The 22,500-nt window shown below is 36.5% G+C and overlaps 1 protein-coding gene across 10 annotated transcripts in view; it reads left to right on the top strand.

Moving 5' to 3' along the window:
* LOC144960586 (uncharacterized) overlaps positions 1 to 22,500 on the top strand; it is a 211,105-nt gene that overhangs the window by 175,932 nt on the left and 12,673 nt on the right. For 7 of the 10 annotated variants that reach the window (XM_078893808.1, XM_078893812.1, XM_078893806.1 and 4 more), the window contains 11 exons: positions 1 to 17; positions 3,549 to 4,085; positions 9,076 to 9,177; positions 11,537 to 11,681; positions 12,870 to 13,041; positions 13,486 to 13,592; positions 14,375 to 14,482; positions 15,952 to 16,001; positions 17,287 to 17,558; positions 18,387 to 18,434; positions 22,242 to 22,383. The exon at positions 1 to 17 is cut by the window's left edge and continues 1,126 nt beyond it. In XM_078893808.1, coding sequence (XP_078749934.1) covers positions 1 to 17; positions 3,549 to 4,085; positions 9,076 to 9,177; positions 11,537 to 11,681; positions 12,870 to 13,041; positions 13,486 to 13,592; positions 14,375 to 14,482; positions 15,952 to 16,001; positions 17,287 to 17,558; positions 18,387 to 18,434; positions 22,242 to 22,383 — 1,700 coding nt within the window. The remainder of the gene's footprint in view (positions 18 to 3,548; positions 4,086 to 9,075; positions 9,178 to 11,536; positions 11,682 to 12,869; positions 13,042 to 13,485; positions 13,593 to 14,374; positions 14,483 to 15,951; positions 16,002 to 17,286; positions 17,559 to 18,386; positions 18,435 to 22,241; positions 22,384 to 22,500) is intronic. The other 3 variants (XM_078893815.1, XM_078893811.1, XM_078893814.1) reach the window with 2 other exon arrangements.

Raw genomic sequence — 22,500 nt, 5'->3', positions numbered from 1 at the left:
CCACACTTGCTTCTGTGGTTAGCGCTGCACTTTGTGTGATTGTGTTGATGTGTGCGTGTGTGTGGCATTCCATTTTTTTTCTCTAATTTTTAAAATTCTCAATAGTATTATTTTTAGGAAACAAGAACTGCCAACAATATAGAATCTTTTCTCATTAATTAATAAATAACCACTTTTATTTTTGAACCCATATGTAAAGTTAATGAACATTTCTCTTCAAATTCAATGAATATGTAAATAGATAAATAAGTAAAATTCCCTTTTTTTTTCTATCCTGCCTACTTAAGCGCATGTTTCCAGAAAAGACTGGAATAACCCAGACATCTGCCACATTGTAAAATAAGCAATATTATGGGTTACCTTACATTCCTTATTCAAAATGAGAAAAAAATATTGAGATGCTAAAAAGTGAGTGATACTCACTAAAAATAATTATTCCAAAATACTTTTTTTCTTAAGTTTTATCATTTAGAAAATGAATTTCATTGTAGGTTGATGTCAGCTCTGACTTAATTAATGCATTCTTTTTTTCTTTTTTTTTTTTTTTTTGTTTGTTGGAAGTAAAAAGCACATTTATTGTGATTCATTGTCTCAAATCAATATGTTACCCCTCGTCTCAAAACGGTATTAAGTCGGGATGATTAAGATGCTGAAAATGGAATTTGTAGCCAGAAATATCAGACTTAAGTTGAGTTTATATGTTTTATAGAGGAGAACGAATTTCATATTTTACTGTGCTAAATATCAACTTAACTATAATTTGACTTTGTAGCAACTGGTCCATCCCGACATAATACCGTTTTGAGACGAGGGGTCACAATTTCTTACTTTGCATAGATTCAAGAATTCATATTATTTCTTATCATTTCAATTCTAAAATCAATTTTCGGAATCCGATTCATCCAGACTGATGTATACATATATTCAGGTCTGACATCTGAATCCACTTATGGGCCTAGTTTAACATTGTTGTAATGGATAATATTTTGCGTCATTTTTTGGTCAGATTCCCATATTACAATAATGAGCCCATAAGGAATTGGGTTATCAGACCTGCAAATAAGTGCACGTCAATCCTGACAAACCCATATTACCGTTCTGAGACAATGCGTCACATATTTTGGAATTTTCTTTTCTTTGTGATGTTTGATGAGACATTAACCTAACCTCAACTTGAACGCCTTAAATGTCAGGAGGAGCATAGGATTATTTGCCCAGTTGTTTTTTTAAAGATACTGACAATTGCTTGCTATCTTTTGGAGAGGACGCTGGTTTATCACAACGTATTCTCAACAAAATCCATTAGACCAAGTTACTAAAATTGTGGGGAGTCCAATCGCGACTCAACCCAACATCAAAGTCAGACCCAATACAATCCAATCCAATCCATACTGACCTAGGTGCACAAATTTCTATTTTAATTGTGACCCCTCGCCTCAAAACGGTATTAAGTCGGGATGACTAAGATGTTGAAAATTAAATTTGTAGCCAGAAATATTAGACTTGCGTTGAGTTTATGAACTTTATTGAGGAGAATGAATATCATATTTCAGGTTGCTGAATACCAATCATTCATAATTTTGACCAGTTTAAATTTAATGTGACTTTTTAGCATCTGGTCCATCCCGACATAATACCGTTTTGAGACGTTGGGTCACAATTAGTTTGTGATGTTGTAGGATGAGACCTACCCTCAATTTGAATTCCTTAGCGTAGGGAAGAGCATAGGAAATGAATTTTAGCCCAGTTTTTTGGATTGGTAACAACAATATATGAAGTGAGTAGAAAAGTGCCAGAAGACAATAGAGAATAAAAAACATTTTCGCGGCGGTGGTGGGGTTTGAACCTGCGACCTTATTGGTACGACAACTCCGCCTGGCAGGTGAGAGCGTGGCTCTACCGTGTGAGCTATCCACGAACACAAAAATATTCGTATCAAACCCAAGTCATTTCTAGAGCCCTCTCTCACCCACTTCTGGAGACCGCCGATTCGCTCGCACACAACCATCGCGAAATTATTTGACCAGCAGTTAAGCTTAATAGCCAATATTGGTTTTTTTTTTTAAAGAAAGTGACAATTGCTTGTTATCTTTTGGAGAGGACGCTGGTTTATCACAACGTGATTTCAACAAAATCTATTAGACCGAGTTACTAAATCAAGGGTGTCCAACTTCAACACGACCCAATATCAAAGTCAAACCCAATCCAATCCAATCTATACTGACCTAGGTGCATAAATTATCAGGTCTCATAACCTAATACAATTATGGGCCAGATTTAACATCGTTGTAATTTATGGGATATACTTTGCATCGTTTTGAGAGTATTTCCGTTACAACGAGATCATAACAATTTGGGTTATCAGACCTGTTAATAAGTACACATTGTACTGACCTCTTTGTTTATGAGGTTACATGAGCTATGGGACCTCTAGATGATAAACGGATATTTATTATAACACAAATTTGTTACTGTACTTGTCCCCTTCATGTTTAACTCAATAGCTTATTTTTCAAGACTGTGACTTTTGACTGGAATAACGACACAGAATTGTGATTGCTGTTTGTCCTGCACAATCTTCTTAAATATTCTTCAATAGATTTTGATATGTGGTTTTCTGTCAGTTGCAGAGGGAAAAAAAAGAAGGAGAAGAAGAAGACGAAGAGAAAAAGAAGAAGAAGAAGAAGAAGAAGAAGAAGAAGAAGAAGAAGAAGAAGAAGAAGAAGAAAATGACATATTCTTTTATCACTTGATCGTACAATCATACCACTTTTAAAGATGTTTTTTTTTTTCATTGCACTTGTTATGTTTTGATTTTGCACAGCCTAATTTTTGAGAAAGTTAAAAGAGATTAGCTGAAATATATCATAATAAGAGTTATGTTTAAATTTTTTTTAATGATTAAAAACTCTTGAAATTTGAATAATGATAATGTTTGTTGAATTTGCGGTGTACCGTATAAATATGATTCGATCTTATGAAACAATGTTGGAAATACATATTGATATGTTACAGCTTGTTTTTGTTTAAGCAATATTTTATTCACACCCTATCCTTCTCTTCTTAATTTAATCATTCATTTTCAATTCTCGTTTTTATGAAAGATTTTGCATTGGTCTATCTTCAATAGAAATTTTCATCGTTTGTTGTTTTTTTTTTTTAATATATCTATATATTCAAGTTGCTATCCTTTTGTTCTGTTTTGGTTATTTTGTTATTTAGGGAAAGGGGGTATTTTTTAAATAAGTAGAAATATTGTTTCAATCCCAATTTTAGTGGTGTTATCATAAAGCACGTTTATTTTATACTCAATACTTTCTTTATTTTTATCAGAGATAAAAATAGAATATTATAGTATATTCACATGAGATCCTTTTGCTGCTCTGTTAGTGAAAATATTACTGCCATACTCCTTTTTCTAAATTTCTTTTCTTTTTTTTTTTTTCTTTTTCTACATTTATTTTTTAATTTTTTTTTCTACTTTTATAATCCTTGGATGTTTATAATTATCACCAATTTATTTATAACAAGCACCATTTCCATCGCAGCTAGAGGTTGATGCTGAAGAGGAATACCAAAAACTGGAAACGGAAGTTGATCTGTCTCAGCTCAAAGAGTTACCTCTCTTAGACATTGTGGATACAAAACCATCACCAGATGGCGCCGCCAGTTCCAAACCCCCGTCTGCATACAACCTCCCATCAGAAGCGACCGTCGGCTCCTCTTTCCAAGACCAACTGGAAACGCCGTTGGCCGATTTACTTCAAGACGACGACCCAATCAAATTACTGAAAGAATCAGAAGCAGAGGTGGTCGGCCAACCCAATGTTCAAGGGGAGTTAATGGACGATGGAAGTAACTTAGAAAAGGCTAGAAGTAACGTTACTACAGAAAGGGAGGCAACCAACGCTACTTTTGGAGGTGGGGAAGCCGAAGCCGATTCGAATACTGGCGGCGGGGCTGAGGGTTTTGGCAGCGGGATGCAGACGCAGCAGAATTCGACCTTGGGCGGAGCAGGGTCAATGTCCAAGCAAGCAACGGAAGCGTCGATGTTCGCCAATACCCAGAATTCTTTCATGGGAAAGGTAGAGTAGTAAATTCATACACAAATCATGGTGTTTTGCCGTTGGGTGGTGTGTGTGTGTGATATTGGTTATACACAAATTGCTATAATATATGCTGTTTGGTGTTGTGTTGTGTGTCATTTTAATAGTACTATTAATTTGTGTTTACACACTGTGTTTTTTGCTGTGTAGACAGACTTCTGGCCTGACACGCCATTCAATCCCTGTAAATTTACAAAAATCAATATGTTATTGTAACTAGAGAGCTGATGAACAATTCATTTTTCAGTTTGTGTAAATAGATGCATATGGTACACATAACTTTTAAATTGAATTGTTTTTAAGATACAGTTTCAATTATACGGTTTGAATTATCAAGATTGTATTTATTTTATTTTTTTTAAGATTAAGAATATTATCATCCTCATATCAAAGTTAAGTTTTACCCAAACGTTGTTTATATGGGCAGAGCTGCGAAAAAAAATCATAATATTGCGATAAATTTGGTACAAACAAACCGAAGAACTATATAACTTACTATTCAGCGTTATCCTCATTGTACATTGAAGCTTATATTCAATTTCACGTCATTATTTATTCCTTGAGTTGTGCAGAAAATTAAAAACGTTTTTCATTAATACGACATTTTCATCCTCAATGATTCTAAGGCGTAACATCTTTTGAATATAAAACTGTGTTTTAACAAGAATAAAATTAAAGTTCTTGCATCTCTCGTCAATCAATGTCCCGTCCATTTTCTGGAATCCCTCATACTCTTGGGCCCCAAACATCATTACTGTTTAATTTACTCACATGTTCGGTTCTTTTGAATTTTAATTGTTTCTTGTCCTTTTAAGCTAGACAGCACCTCAATACCAATTTTTAATTTCCTTCCTCATTGTTGTTGTAATCAGTATTATTATTATTATTATTATTATTATTATTATTATTATTATTATTATTATTATTATTATTATTATTATTATTATTATTATTATTATTACTATTTTTATTATTATTAATATCATCATATTATTATTATTATTATTATTATTATTATTATTATTATTATTATTATTATTATTATTATTATTATTATTATTATTATTATTATTATTATTATTATTATTATTATTATTATTATTATTATTATTATTATCATTATCATTATCATTATTATTATTATTATTATTATTATTATTATTATTATTATTATTATTATTATTATTATTATTATTATCATTATCATTATTATTATTATTATTATTATTATTATTGTTATTATTATTGTTATTATTATTATTATTGTTATTATTATTATTATTGTTATTATTATTGTTATTATTATTATTATTATTATTATTATTATTATTATTATTATTATTATTATTTATTATTATTATTATTATTATTATTATTATGAGATACATCAGTCGTGTGATTTTTTTTTTTTTTTGCAGTCATTAAGACTTGTTAGAATGTTCAATTAACGCATTTACATATTATGTAACTGGTGCGGTCACTTAGCCTCCTGTGTCAGAATATAAAATTCGACACGTATAACGTTATGAACATAAATCAATGATATATCAGAATCGAAAAAGAACAAATTACTAAAGAACATTTCTTTCTGTTTTCTTTTTTTTTCTTCTTTAATTTTATTTTTAAAATTTTCAATCCAATTCGGCGCTCACTCTCGGATTGGAATACAACTTAGTTCGAGTCTCGGTCTGACTGTACTGTTAAAAACACAAACTAGACCCAAATTTCATAGTTTTGTGCAGCTATGTGGTCTAGTGGTACGACACTCGCTCTTGTATCGAAAGGTACTTAGTTCGTGTCCCATGAATGTGAATCGGCCATTTTACCTTTGTTGTGTGTTAGACTGTATCCAATAGGATTCCATTCAAAGTGATATCGTGTAAAAATGTCGAATTAAGAAATAATTAGAGAACAGGCTGGCGCCGGTGTGTAAGATACAGTTTAAGATCTGAACAAGTGTGTATGTTGGTGTGTCGGGCACCTTTCATTACACACTTGTTCAAATTAAGAAACTAGAGAGTAGGCGCCGGTGTGTAAGATACAGTTAAAGATCTGAACAAGTGTGTATGTTGGTGTGTCAAGCACCTTTCATTACACACTTGTTCAAATTAAGAAACTAGAGAGTGGCGCCGGTGTGTAAGATACAGTTAAAGATCTGAACAAGTGTGTATGTTGGTGTGTCGGGCACCTTTCATTACACACTTGTTCAAATTAAGAACCTAGAGAGTCCCGGTGTGTAAGATACAGTTAAAGATCTGAACAAGTGTGTATGTTGGTGTGTCAAGCACCTTTCATTAACACTTGTTCAAATTAAGAAACTAGAGAGTAGGCGCCGGTGTGTAAGATACAGTTAAAGATCTGAACAAGTCTGTATGTTGGTGTGTCAGGCACCTTTCATTACACACTTGTTCAAATTAAGAAACTAGAGAGTAGGCGCCGGTGTGTAAGATAAAGTTAAAGATCTGAACAAGTGTGTATATGGTGTGTCGGGCACCCTTCATTACACACTTGTTCTGGTCTTCATGTAAAAAATGCTGTCATTAATTTTCTTAATTTTCATTTTAACATTGTTTTCTTTCTTTTCTTTTTTATTTTTTTATTGTGTTTTTATTATGAATTCCCTTTCTGTCGATGTCATATTCCCTCCCAATGTTTATATATCGTGGGTTGAATGTTAACTGGTTCTATCTCCATATTTGTTCAAATTGAGAAAAGTTTATTTTTTTTGTTTATAACTATATATAAACTTCAAACACTCTTTTATAGGGAATGAGATTAGCGGAAGAGTAGCGTCCCTTGATTGGACGTCACCCATAGTCTGTGACGTCACCGGCCGAAAAGTTATTAGAGAGAGAACGTCATGTTGGTTGTGCGCATGCGTCTCTAGTCGCTAATCTCATTCCCTATATATAGTTTATGCGTCATTATTCCGATTTAAACCAATTTTTGTCAGATAAAGCCTTATAAAATTTTGATTGTAACGATATCTCAAAATTTTCCAAAAGTGGATATATCTAGAACCAGTTAATCCTCAGTCCACGATATCCATATTATAATCTAAATATAAAATTGCAGCTGAGATATATTATATACAGCAAAATATAAATAGTATACTATATACTATAATGTGCTATAGTTGACACTGTGTGTATATGTATGTGTATACAATATGCCTCTGATGTGTGTTGTTTACATTATATTATATGATGTGTTATATGATACGGCCCTTGCAAGTTTTTATAAAAAAGCAATAATAAACCTATCCGTATTTTGTTATTATAAAATTACAATTATTGTTATTTCAAAACAACACATAAGAGAGAGAGAGGGAGAGAGAGAGAGAGAGAGAGAGAGAGAGAGAGAGAGAGAGAGAGAGAGAGAGAGAGAGAGAGAGAGAGAAAGAAAGAGAATAAGTAGGAGTGAAATATCTGTTCAATGTTATAGTTATCATTTAACGTTATAACAAGTGTAACTTAATGACACATTGCCATATTTATGGACAATAAAGATCTATTATTATTATTATTATTATTATTATTATTATTATTATTATTATTATTATTATTATTATTATTATTATTATTATTATTATAATGTGACTATCTGCTGTTATAATGCAATCTGCTTTACATGTTAATGGCACCATATTACATTATACACGTTCTAATAATGCCCCCCCCCCCCCCACCCCACCCTCAAAAAAAATTAATTAAAATTAACATTCCTATTTCAAAAATTTATCTTTAATCCTATTTTTTCGCTACATTGTTATTGTGTTGTTGTCTGAAGCTTGTTGCACTATGAATTCTTTACACCTATAATATATATTGTTTCCCTTTAATTTAATCATTACATAAATTCATTTTTAATAACTCTTTTTTTATTATTCATTCTATCGTTTAATTTTCAGGCAAGTCACTAAATAAAATTAATAGTTTGATATTTGATAATAATAATAATAATAATAATAATAATAATAATAATAATAATAATAATAATAATAATAATAATAATAATAATAATAATAATAATAATAATATAATAATAATAATAATAATGATAATAATAATAATAATAATAATAATAATAATAATAATAATAATATAATAATAATAATAATAATAATAATAATAATAATAATAATAATAATAATAATAATAATAATAATAGTAATAATAATAATAATTCACTATTTTTGTTTTTAAGATTTAAAATTTGATTTAGTATTGATGATAAGTTTTCAATTACAGTGGAACCCTAATAAAACCAACGCCGTCACCTGATCAGAACGAGTCGTTGATTTAAAGCAAAGTTGACGTTATCCATTTTTTTAATGAAACACACTTAGATAGAGAACACACCACAAAAAAATGGGCCTACAAGAAAAAGGTGTTGAATTTTTTGCGGATTCCACTACATATTTTTATTTTTGGTTTCAGAATTTGTAATATTCTATACGACTCTCACAATGTAACAGTGTGTTTACTTCATTATTCCTTTATAAAACCCAATGTAATTATGTAACCCCAATGTAACCATCAATAACACAAATATATTATATTATTTTTATATACAGAGTTGTTCAACTTATTTAACTGCTTGTTCTTAATTAAGAAAAAAAAAAGATTTTCGTAGTAAAATAAAAATATTACATCAATTAATTATCAATCAATTTTATAAAAATGATTATACATTATATTCATCAAATATTATATAATTTACCTAAATTACCAAATCTCACAATGTTTTATATATATATATATATATATATATATATATATATATATTATATATATATATATATAATATATATATATATATATATATATATATATATATATATATATATATATATAATATATATATAGCCATCTATGCTTATTATTATAATATTCATCGTTTATTAATTCCCTCACTCACTCTTCATCTTATTCTTCTTTCTCTCCCATCCACGAACGACCAAATGTAGTCTCTGTCGTCCATTGAAGGAATGAAGATAGAAGGAATGACAGAAGAAGAAATTCGTGCCTCGTCTGCTCATAGCAGGGCCTCCCTCAGAGATGCTTACAAGGCGAGTTTGGCTATACTATATCGAAGTATCATCAAAGTAAGAGGAGACATTGGGTGGCTGCGAATCGGCTTCGGTCTAGGAGCTGCCTAACGGCAAGTGCGCTTCATCGGTGGGGTCTTTCTACCTGTCCAATATGTCCACGCTGTGGGCAAGAACCTGAGACGGCAGAGCATCTAGTCGAACGGTGTTGTGACGATGCTACCCAGCTGGTTCGCGACGGTGCACGAATGCGGACCAGACTTTGCTGATTGGGTCGATCGTTATAACATAGTAGTGTGAAAACCATAAGAGGCTGCTGCTATACTTTGTGGTCTAGTGGTATGACACTCACTCTCGGATTGGAATATACTTAGTTCGAGTCCCGGTCTGACTATACTGTTAAAAACACAAACTAGACCCAAATTTCATAGTTTTGTGCAGCTATGTGGTCTAGTGGTATGACACTCGCTCTCGGATCGAAAGGTACTTAGTTCGAGTCCCGCTCTGAGCAGTGCATAGTTGAGTCCTTAGAATAATAGGCTCTTTACTCAGATTCTCTCACTGGTACTCAGGCGTAAAATGAGTACCTGACCATTAGTAGTATCTAAACTCCTAATATACAATTGTTGAATAACAGTAAGCCTCAACACTGGGATACTAGCCCCGTATGTATGTATGTATGTATGTATGTATGTATGTATGTATGTATGTATGTATGTATGCATGCATGTATGTATGTATGTATGTATGTATGTATGTATGTATGTATGTATGTATGTATGATTTTTACATTACTATTACTCTCAAGTCATGGATCAAGGGAGTGAATCATGGGTGGGGTTCCTGACCTCCCATAGTGGGCAGGGAGGTACTTACTATGTCTTCTATCCCCTATATCCTGGGAGGGGTCCTGACCTCCCATAGTGGGCAGGGAGGTACTTACTGTTTCTTCTATCTGCTATATCTTGGATGGGGTTCCTGACCTCCCATAGTGGGCAGGGAGGTACTTACTATGTCTTCTATCCCCTATATCCTGGGTGGGGTCCTGACCTCCCATAGTGGGCAGGGAGGTACTTACTGTTTCTTCTATTTGCTATATCTTGGATGGGGTTCCTGACCTCCCATAGTGGGCAGGGAGGTACTTACTATGTCTTCTATCCCCTATATCCTGGGTGGGGTCCTGACCTCCCATAGTGGGCAGGGAGGTACTTACTGTTTTTTCTATCCCCCTATATCATGGGTGGGGTTCCTGACCTCCCATAGTGGGCAGGGAGGTACAAACTGTTTCTTCTATCCCCCTATATATGTTTTCCAATTGCTTTCTGTCATGGTCTTGGGCAGGGAGGTACTTACTGTGTCTTCTATCCCCCTATATCTTGGGTGGGGTTCCTGACCTCCCATAGTGGGCAGGGAGGTACTTACTGTTTCTTCTATCCCCCTATATCTGTTGTCCAATTGCTTTCTGTCCTTGTCTTGGAATGAGAATACTTAGTTTCGTCCTGACCCTGGCCGAATTACTTTGCTGGGAGGGAAACAGTCAAATGTATAGTTCAGAGTTTTTGGGAGATGATCTTTTTTGTCTTGTAAATCATCTCTCTGTTATGCATTATTATATTTGTTATTTTGAATGTATAATGTACGCATTTGAGTGTATTCCTCTTGGTGAGATCCTGTACTTGTGTCCGAACGAGACTTATAGGTGATTTCAAACTAAATACATTGGTGGTATGCTCTTGGAATCTACATCTGATCCCTATCTGTTCCCACTTTCCCTTTGTCTTTCTTTTTCTTAGGTGCTTTAATAATAATTTTCTTCCTTTTTACTGGGGCTGATGACCTAAATGTTTTGCAAGTGCTGTAAAACCCTTAAAACTCAAAAAAAAAAAAAAAAAAAATTCAAGATGGTGGGTGACATTTAAGAAATCATTTGTTGTTGTAAAATTATCTGCTGTAAACCTTCAAATACAAACAAACAAACAAACATACAGCATCTCAGGCTTTCCACAATGTTTACAATTTCCCCATTGTGTATTTTATTATTTATTTATGTGCGGCTATGTGGTCTAGTGGTATGACACTCGCTTTAGGATCGAAAGGTCCTGGGTTCGAGCCTCGCGCTCGGCGCATAGTTGAGTCCTTGGAAAAGGCTCTTTACTCACATTCTCTCACCGTACTCAGGTGTAAAATGAGTACCTGGCCGTTAACAGCGTTTTGTCTTTGTCCGAAAAACTGTAATATCGGCTAACAGGCGTCATGTCCCGTCCTACATGTTAAATGTTGCTGTTGACCAGGGACCCCTTGTAAAGAGCTTTGAGCACATTTAGTGGATATTGCGCTATATAATGCTCAGTTTTTTATTTTATTTTGTTGTCTTCATCAGGTCAAGCTAGAGGAGACAAAATCGGCCGCTGAGGAAAGACGCTCCAAGTCTCCGGCCATCCAGCTACCAACCCAATTAACTATCGATGCTGAGTTGATTCTAGACGATGACGACGATGAAGACTACGATGAGGAAGCTTTGGATGGTATTGGAATTTTTATCTATAACACATTTGTGACCCTTCGTCTCAAAACGGTATTAAGTCGGGATGACTAAGATGCTGAAAATTGAGAATTTATAGCCAGAAATATCAGACTTAAGTTGAGTTTGTTTGCTTTATAGAGGAGAAGGAATATCATATTTTACTGTGATAGATACCAACGTTTCATATTTTTGACCAGTTTGACTATTATTTGATTTTTTAGCATCTGGTCCATCCCGACATAATACCCTTTTGAGACGGTTGGTCACATTTGTGCCTCCTCATTTCAAAACAGTATTTGTCAGAATGAACAAGATGCTAAAATAATTATTTTTTTAAAATAAAATAAAATTCCCTTTATTAATCCTATTGGGGAAATTTGTCTCTCTGGTCTATTCCAAGGGAAGACTGAAATAACCCAGGCATCAGCCGCGAATTTAGCTTGGGTGAGGTGACTTGCTCAAGGCCACACAGTTCAGCAGTGGGTGATCAAAGTCTGTACCTTTCGGGTACGAAGCATTGCCTATCCCTGAGCCATGCTACCCCCTCCAAAAAAAAGCCAAAATTCAAGTTTTTAGGGGTTTTTAAAAACATTATTATTGCTGATATATGAAAATCCATGGAGTCTTTCACTCATTTTCATAGTGGGCAGGGAGGTACATGCTGTGTCTTCTATCCCCCCCCATACCCATTTTCCAATTGTTTCCTGTCATTGTCTTGGAATGAGATTACTTAGTTTTGTCCTGATCCTTGCCGGAGTTCCTTGGCTGGGAGGGAAACAGTCGAATGTATAGTTATAGTTTTGGGAGATTATATTTTTTTCATTGTAAATCATCTCTCTGTTATGCATTGTATTATGTTTAGTTTACATATTATATTATATGATTGGTACACATTTGATTGTATTCCTCTTAGTTTGGACCTGTGCTTGTGTCTGGATGAGACTTATAAGTGATCTCAAACTAAGTACATTGGTGGTATGCTCTTGGAATCTACATCTGATCCCTATTTGTTCCCAGTTCCCCTATGTCTTACTTTTTCTTGGGTGCTTACATTGTAATTCTATAACTTTTTACTATCCCATTTTCTTCCTTTTTACTGGCACTGATATAACCTAAATGTGTTGCAAGCGCCGTAAAACACTTGAAAACATAAAAAACATTTCACTCATTTTCTATTGAATGATTCCAGAAATGTTCAAGGACCCGTCCATGTACGAAATCGGCACCTCCCCTCCCCCTGGCATGTCAAGGGACAACACTCTTGCCAGCCAGAACTTAAAGGGGAGACAACCAGGAGGGGCGTCTAGGGAAGGGACGGATTTCAATAAACAGCCGGTCAGACCAGTGCAGAAGATTGTCAGGTAGGTTGATGTATGGATGTGTGGGGTGTGTGTGTGGTGGGTGGGGGTGGTGGGGGCGTGTGTGGTGGGTGTGTGGGTGAGGTGGTGCAGATTTGTGATGATGATAGTAGACTGGTGGGAACATGGAGGCCAGTTCATCCATCCATCCATCCAACTATACACCCACCCAATCCATCCTTTTATTCACCCATAAATCCATCCATCCACCTATCCTTTCATTCATCCATCCATCCATCTATCCTTTTATCCATTCATCCATCCATCAACATATCCATCCATCCGTCGAATCACTCATCCTTCATCCATCCATCCATCCCTCCATCCATCCCTCCATCTTCTATCCAATCATCCATCCAATTCATTCATCCATTCCTCCATCCATTTTATTCATCCATTCCTCCATCCATTTTATTCATCCATTCCTCCTCCCATCCATCCACCCAGGAAAGGACAGGCCATTCTATCCCACCCCCTACTCCAGGAATACCTCAAGACCTACCAAGGCGTTGTCAACTTTAGAGACAGCATGGGCAAAATGTTCCTGGACAAAGGTAAGAATAAAACAACTTCTACAAAGATAAATTTTATAAATACATTTTTATAGCGTTTATATAGCGCAAACATGCTCAAAGCACTTTACAAGGGGTGCCTAGCCAACAACAACACTTGTCATGCAAAATGAGACATGATGCCTCTTTTGCAGTTTGTTTTATTTGTTTTCCCCGTTAATTTGTGTATTGTTGTCCTGACGAAGGGTTTGTACCCGAAACGTCCATTGTATGTCTGTATTGTTCCCATATGAAGCCTCTCCATTTTCATTCTGTCGTTAGTAAGTTTTATATATGAGTTTTGTGCGGCTATGTGGTCTTGTGGTATGACACTCGCTTTCGGATCGCAAGGTCCTGGGTTCGAGCCTCGTTCGGTGCATAGTTGAGTCCTTGGAGAAGTCTCTTTACTCACATTCTCTCACCGTACTCAGGTGTAAAATGAGAACCTGGCCTACAACAGCCTTATCTCTGTCCGAAAAAATTATAACATCGCCTAACAGGCGTCATGTCCGGTCCTAAATGTTAAATGTTGCTGTTGGCCAGGGACCCCTTGTAAAGCGCTTTGAGCACATTTAGTGGATATTGCGTTATAAAAAAGCTCTATTTTTTTATTTTTTAAAAATTATTTCTTTTCTGTTTTTACTTTTTATTTTATTTTTATTTTATTTTTTATTTTTTTAGATTTTTGAAATGTGTTGACTATTTTGCTATGTTCAAAATCTAAAGTTCTGAAAAATTAAAAGAAGATAAAATTATTTTTTAATTTTTTTTTCAAATTCGAACAGACATGATGTCAGCCCACCAAATGACGACTGACCTTGAAACTCTGACCTTCGACAAGAGTCAAAAGACGATGCCCCAGATTGAACAAATAACTAAAAATGCTTACTATGGTAACTATATCTATATGTGACCAAACGTCTCAAAACGGTATTATGTCGGGATGGACCAGATGCTAAAAAGTCAAATTATAGTCGTTGGTATTTATCACAGTAAAATATGATATTCCTTCTCCTCTATAAAGCAAACAAACTCAACTTAACCATGATATTTCTGGCTACAAATTCAATTTTCAGCATCTTAGTCATCCCGACTTAATACCGTTTTAAGACGAAGGGTCACATATATCTATTTTTTTAAATAAATAAAATTCCCTTTATTTAATAATAATAATAATAATAATAATAATAATAATAATAATAATAATAATAATAATAATATATAATAATAATATTAATAATGATAATAATACTAATAATAATAATAATAATATATAATAATAATAAAAATAATAATAATAATAATATAATAATAATAATAATAATAATAATAATAATAAATAATAATAATAATAATAATAATAATAATAATAAATTAATAATAATAATAATAATAATAATAAATAATAATAATAATAATAATAATAATAATAATAATAATAATAATATATAATATAATAATAATAATAATAATAATAATAATAATAAAATATTATAATAATGTCTCTAGAAAGACTGGAATAACCCAGCCGTTAGCGGCAGTGCAGCACCTGCAATTTGAGCTAGGTCGAGGCGATGTGCTCAATAAGGCCACACAGTGCAGCGGTTGGTGATTGAACTCTGTACCTTTCGGGTACGAAGCAAAGACCGTACCACTGATTTAGTCCCAAACCATCCTTTACCTTGGTATCAAATTAAGAAATGAAGGAGCAGGCACTGGTGTAAGATAAAGAACTGAAAAATGTGTGTGTATGAACTGATTTTTTGGGATGGTTTTTTTTTTCTTGTATTTTGCGTTTTTGCTTTGTCTGACACCTTTCATACAAACTTGTTCAGTTGTTTATCTTACCTTAGTACCTTGGTCCTACCTGTGCCTGGCCCCTCACAAATCCCCACGTATATATACCCCTTCCCCCCCCCCCCCCCCCCCCCATCCCCCCAGAGCATTTTAATCTTTATTTGAAGTAAATCTGGTTATTTTTAATGAAGTTATGGTCAGATGTATGGGAAAGGTATTCAGCAACTTTTCTCAAATTTCATACTTTTACAACTTGACTAGCGGTAAAAAAAAAATATTTAGAAGTGAAACTAAGCTTTGATATTTCCCGAAGATGGACATAAAGGGGTTGATTTAATCATTTATGACAAGAACTCATTTTTGATAAAAATTGACCTTCTAACTAAACTTGGCAATATCTCAGTTCAAACCTTTTCACCATTTGACTGATTATGTCATTCACTGTAACATATGGCCTTTACAAGAAAAAAATTTCAGGCCTTTTATTTTTTATTTTAGCAAAGGGCATCCTTGATTTACTTACTGTATCTTTCCTCTTTATTTATTTATTTTTTTTTTTTTACAGTTTTGGAGGAAATCAGTTCTCTGATCACCAATATTCTGGTCTATGACAGGGTAAGTCTTCTTCTTGTACTCCACTGTATCAAATAGACGCCCCCCCCCCCCCCTTTCCCCCTTTCCCCCCTTCCTCCAAGTTTATTGCCACCCTCTCCCACCCCTCACCCCCCCCCTTCCCCCAAGTTTATTGCCACCCTCTCCTTTCCTTCCCCCTTTCTATTACAGTTCAGTTCACAAAAATGTGCAGCTGAAAATTCACCAAATGGGAAAAACAAAATTTAAAAAGGAGAAGAAAAACAAAACAAAAGATCCCCAAAAAACGTAGAAGTGCTATCGAAATAAAATAGCAATGTACGTATGTCTCCTTCAGAATCATCACGGACGGTGTTACTAAGAGGCATCCCAACGAGTTTACCCATTGTTTACCAAAATACGCATCAGACCCCCCCCCCCCCCACCCACCCCACCTTCACCCCTTCCACGAATTGATCCAATTGCACCCCTACCTACTCCCCTACTTTGGTCACACCCCACCCCCCCCCCCACCCCTCTTCCCTCCCCTCCTTCCCATTCTATTGGGTTTAACCAAAGTGAAATTCAATATCCAGCACTGGCTCATCTAGACGTAACACCTCTTGTGTTGTGTGTTTGTGTGTGTGTGTGTGCTTGTGTGTGTGAATGAGTATGTTTCAGCCAAAGTAATTTGTAATTTAAGCGCTTAGAGTCTGGTGTCTCGGAGTTATAGCGCTATATAAGTTTTCAGCATTGTTTTTTTTTTTTGAACTGTTGAATACAACTCATGATTTGTTTTCCTTTGCTGCCAAAGACTTGTCTTTTGAGGTCTTTTTTCAGTCAGTGTCAGGCTATGAGTTAACGATGGCAATGCTTTGAGACAGTGGGTCACATTTAATTGTTTTGTTTTGTTTTGTTTTTCTTTTTTTATTTGTATTTGAAAATTTTTGTGTAATCCTTTTATCTGTGGATAAAAGTTTGTTTTTTTAAAAGTAGTCCTTCAGAGCATTTAGGCCCAAAGAGCCGGAGTTTATATCCCGGTTTCTATGGCATGAAACGGACAATAGCAATTGCATGCTACCCTTTGGATAGGATGGTTGTCTATTGCAAAGTACTTTCTACCAGATCTAACAGAACCAGCTACCCAATGCAATCTCTGCTGGATAGACAGGGGGGGGGGGGGGGGGGGTCAGAAAAAATCCCGGCTGCACCCGGGATCGATCTCTTGCATGTGAAGCGAGTGCTCTACCAATTGAGCCATGGATAAGATAAAAGAATTCAAATTTTACCCCCCAAAAAAAATTTTTTGTCCAATTTTTGACATTCATAGGAACCTCCAGTATCTTCCCTGATGCATTTCTCAAGGGAAGCCACCCAAAAGTCATTTGCCACCCCAGCCCAACTCCCTCCACCACAAGCACCGACATTAGCCCCCACCCAAGCCCTAACAGAATCAGCGGTGGAATCGACCAACGTGCCAGCCGCCCCGCCTGGCACCATCGCCACCGTGTCAAGGTCGTCCAGTAAGGCCAATGTCAGGATGTCGAGCGCCTCATCGGACAAGCTGCACATCAAAGAATTGCAAGACCAGTATAACCTAATGTAAGTGCTATGTAAGGCTATGTGGTCTAGTGGTATGACACTCGCTTTCGGATCGGAAGGTCCTGGGTTCGAGCCTTGCGCTCGGCGCATAGTTGAGTCCTTGGAAAAGGCTCTTTACTCACATTCTCTCACCATACTCAGGTGTAAAATGAGTACCTGGCTGTTAACAGTATTGTCTTTGTCCGAAAAATTGTAATATCGCCTAACAGGCGTCATGTCCCGTCCTACATGTTAAATGTTGCTGTTGACCAGGGACCCCTTGTAAAGCACGTTGAGCACATTTAGTGGATATTGCACTATATAAAAGCTCAATTTTTTTTTTTTTAAGTGCTATAGAGTTTCATTCTATAGATAGTATGCACTTGCCATCCGGAAGTATAAAGGACCAACACACAAAACTATGTCTAACCGTGAACTTTTATAGTCTGGATAATACAGTTACGTGAGAATTACTCATAAATGCGGATGGCAAAAAACAATAACAAAAACCAGGGTGATGTCATCTTCATTCTATCTTTATCCGAAAAAATAACGATAAGTATTGAAATGTAAGCTTCAATTTATTAAAACGAAGACAGATACTGTGGACTTTTTCGGGTTCCCTCCTTTATCAACAAAACAATTGATGCTGTTTTTATGGCGATATGAAGTGGTTCTTATTACTTTTAAAACTTTGCCCCTGAAAACTAAAAAAAAATAAATAAATAAATAAAAAGGGAAAATTAAATGATATCATAATTACTGAAAATCAATTATGTTAACTTGATTTGTGCCATACATATTTCATGGATTTATGAAGTTCATTTTGTTTTGATGTTTTGTCCACAGTAAAAATCAACTGGATGAGGACAAGAAGCATCACCATGAACAATTACAGTAAGTAAAATGGGGAATATTCATTTTATCAGTAGTCCTTCTTCAGAGCCATCATCATAGCTTGTCGCTCCAACACAGAACCATCAAGGAATGGAACACTCTCCCACCAGAAATCCTAGATATTACCAACAACAACAAATTTGGTCAACTATTAAACATTTATCTTGCAACTCAATAACACAATAATGGAGAAAGTCACCACATAATTGTATATAATCTGCAGTGATGGGCAAGCCGGGAAACTGGCTGAGTAAGATCAAAGAGAGAGGGAATGGGGATACCCCTCTGAAGCGCATAATGGACGGTGCCCATGTTTCGAGCAAAATAAGTCCCGGCAACCCTTGTACGCAGAATCCCTGACTACGGACAGAGCTGCACAGACGAGATGGAAGTCGGTTTGGACGAATTCAATCCCTCCTAGGGGCGGGGACGTACACTCCTCTAAGCTTGGTGAGAAGTTGCTAGGCTTTGATACCAGTAAGAGGAGACATTGGGTGGCTACGAATCGGCTTCGGTCGAGGAGCATCAGTGGGGTCTTTCTACCTGTCCAACATGTACCCGCTGTGGGCAAGAACCTGAGACGGCAGAGCATCTAGTCGAACTGTGTGTTGTGACGATGCTACCGGCGGGTTTGCGACGGTGCACGATTGCGGACCGGACTTTGCTGATTGGATCGATCGTCATAATATAGTAGTGTGAAAACCATAAGAGGCTGCTGCTGCGTTTTGCAGATAAAGACGTTGAAATTGATCTTGAACCCACTCCACGGCATCTGGGAAGCAGACTCTTAGGTCATGGTCAGTGCAGTTGGGCCCATCCTGGCATTCTCTAAGGATGTTTTCCATCGTCTGCTCTGGGCATCCACATGTACACAAGCTAGTCTCAGCCAGCCCCCACTTTTTCATGCATCCAGCTGTTCTCCCAATTTTTGCCCGTGCTCTGTTCAGTGTTACCCATTCATTCTTGGGGAGCTCAGTTCTGTTGGGCAGTTCTTCCCTTGGATCTTCTATGGCTTCATTTGTATTATTGTCCCACTCCCTCCATGTGGAAAGTCCGTATACAGCCGTCATGAAGCTCTTTCTCGACTTCAGTCTATTTGTCTACTTCAGAACTATCAGGCCTATGGAGGGGGGGTTTGACCCGATAGCTTTAATGGGCATTATCAATTGCTTGCTCTGGGTGGGGTCTTTTGACCTTCCATTGTGGGAAGGAGGCCGCTTGCTGTGTCCCCCCCCCCCTATATATCTGTGTGTGTGTGTTTTCTGAGTTGCTTTTTGTCTTTGTCTTAGAATGGGATTGCTTGGTTTTGTCCTGGCTCTTGCAAGAGTCCTTGGCCGAGAGGGAAACAGTCAAATGTATAGTGTTAGTCTTGGGAGGTGATTTTTTTTTCCCTTGTAAATCATCTTTCTGTTTTGTTATGATCATTATATTTTTGAGTTTTGAAAATATCTTGTAAACATTTGAGTGTGCTTCTCTTAGTGGGATCCTGTGCTGGTGTCTGGATGAGACTTTAAGATGATCACAAACTGAAGTGCATTAATTGTATGCTCTCGGAATCTACATCTGATTCCTATTTGAACAAAATCCCTTTTGTCTTATTTCTTCTTGGGTGCTTGAATTGAATTTTTAGATTTATTTCATTGTCCCGACTTCTTTATTTTAACTGGCACTTATATGACTGTTGCAAGTGCCGTTAAACCCTTTAAAACAAACAAAAACAACAATTGCTTGCTACTAGTAGATCACAAATCACTTTCTGCCAGACTAACAGACTCAGCTACCCCAATCACTGCTTAGTGGATAGGGTGTCAGATAAAAAATTTGTCTTCACTCGGGATTGATCTCAGTCCCTCTGCGTGTGAAGCGAGTGCTCTATCAACTGAGCTATTGGGAAGTGTTTCAAGGGTAGTGCAGCTACGTGGTCAAGTGGTAGATTGGCTTTAGGTTTGGAAGTGGTACTGGGTTCGAGTACTGCTCTGACCGGTGCATAGTAGTGCCGCGCTGAGGACCGTCCCAAGGACCGGTCCCACGGTCTTTTAGCTGTGAACCGGGGACCGGTCCCACAGTGGAAGACCGGCGGCGGTCCTCACTTCTTATCACCTTTCAACGGTCTCGCGCCATACTACTTCCCCAGCGATTCCTTGCCTCGGTTCTTTGCCTATCTTCCACCAATCACCACCCATCCCACTTAATTAATCGCACCCACCCCCCTTTGCCATACACTAAACGGCACAGACGACCACCTCCCTCCACTCCGCAAACCGCCCTTTCGTGTGTGAGATGGAGGGGAACAGGAGGCGCACGCCTTGGACGATTCCATTATACGGGGTAAATTTCAAAATTTACTACACCATAATGATCGCAATGACAATGATCTATGATGAAGGCATGACCCCTCTTCTCTAATGGGTTATTGTTTGAAATGCATGTGACTACTAAAGATGTGTGTGTTTGTGTTTGTGTGTGTGTGTGTGTGTCGTGTGTGTGTGTGTGTCTCAAACCTAGCAAGTAGCAAGTCCGATTTTTTGTTTTCTTTTGTCCATCTCTTGTCACCACCCCTTTCTATTGCATTGTTGTCATTTAAAATAATACAATAATATTAAAATTTCGTTTGGTGTTTTAACTAATCAAATAATATGAGTTTCATTAGTTTCTTCCTTCCAAAAACCTAGTTATAACGTCTGTATTTTTAAAAAGTCCAATAGAATATTTGGGGACCCCGATAGTTCAGTTGATAGAGCACTCTCTTTATACGCAAAGGGCCAGAGATCGATCCCGGGTGCAGTCGAGTTTTTTCTGAATCCCTGTCTACTCAGCAGTAAATGGGTAGCTGGGTTTGTTAGATCTGGCGAAAAGTCACCATCGACCCCACTTATTACTTATTACTTATTACCGCATCCACCCCCTCTTATTATAACTTCACGTCTCTCTCTTACTCTTCAATGCTCGCTGCCCTCTAATGTGTGTGTGTGTGGGGGGCGGTAGGAGTTGCGTGTGTGTATCAACGCCACGAACAACCCGATCAAGGCCTTGGGCGATTCCATTATCTCCGTTAATGGGGATAAATTTCAAATTTTATTCACGCTAAATTATCGAAGTAACAATGAAGTACGGTGAGCAAATAAAGAAGGCATCACCCCTCTTCTCTAATTAGGTTACAATTTGAAATGAGTGTGACTACTCCGTGTGTTTTACTCCTGTAGACCACGGTTTTCACGGTCCCAAGTCTTGAACGGTTCAAGAATGAACGATCCCACGGTCCCAAAGGTCAAAACGGTTCGAACTTCCAACAGTCTCTCAGGAATGTTCAATGTCGAAACGGACCGGTCCTAGGACCGGTCCTTGCGGTTTTTATTTCCCAGGGACCGAAGGACCGTGGTCCTTAAGCTTGCCAAGGACCGCCCCGCACTAAGTGAGTCCTTCGAATAGGTTCTTTACTCACAATATTCTCTCACTGTACTCAGGTGTAAAATCAGTAACTGACCGATAATAGAATTGTCTCTGTCCGAGAAAAAAAAATGTTATATCGCCTAACAGATGTCATGTCTCATCCAACATGTTAAGTGTTGCTGTTCGCTCACCCTTCTTAAGGAAAAAGACAGTATGGTTACTTGTAATAAGAGGCCACATACAATCTTTTTCCTTAAGACAGCAGAGCTAGGGATCTTTTGTAAAGCACTTTGAGTACATTTAATGGATATCGCAATATATAAAAACTCAAGTTTGTTTTGTTTTTTTAAACAAATTTCCCCCTGAGGACGGATACAGGGAATTTAATTTTGCCTTTTTTTTTCTCTCTCTTTCCAGACACAACACAGTCGTGATGATGGGCATGCAGGACACCATTAACGATTTACAACGGGAGTTGTCTGCCCTTGGAAAAGCAGCCGCCGCCAACAAGAAGGGTGGACAGACGTCCAAACCCCAGTCTTCTTCCAGTCATAGAGGGGTAAATATGATACAACTAATACCAATACTACTGCCATTTCTTAAATTGCTACTACTTCTACTTATACTTTTACTACCACTACTACTACTACTAATACTCCTATGACTACTACTACTA

Source organism: Berghia stephanieae, chromosome 15 (assembly GCF_034508935.2).
Source record: "Berghia stephanieae isolate SIO BIC M18660-M18661 chromosome 15, UCSD_Bste_1.3, whole genome shotgun sequence".
NCBI classification, from domain to species: Eukaryota; Metazoa; Mollusca; class Gastropoda; order Nudibranchia; family Aeolidiidae; genus Berghia; species Berghia stephanieae.
This window is presented reverse-complemented; position numbering and strand designations above follow the sequence as displayed.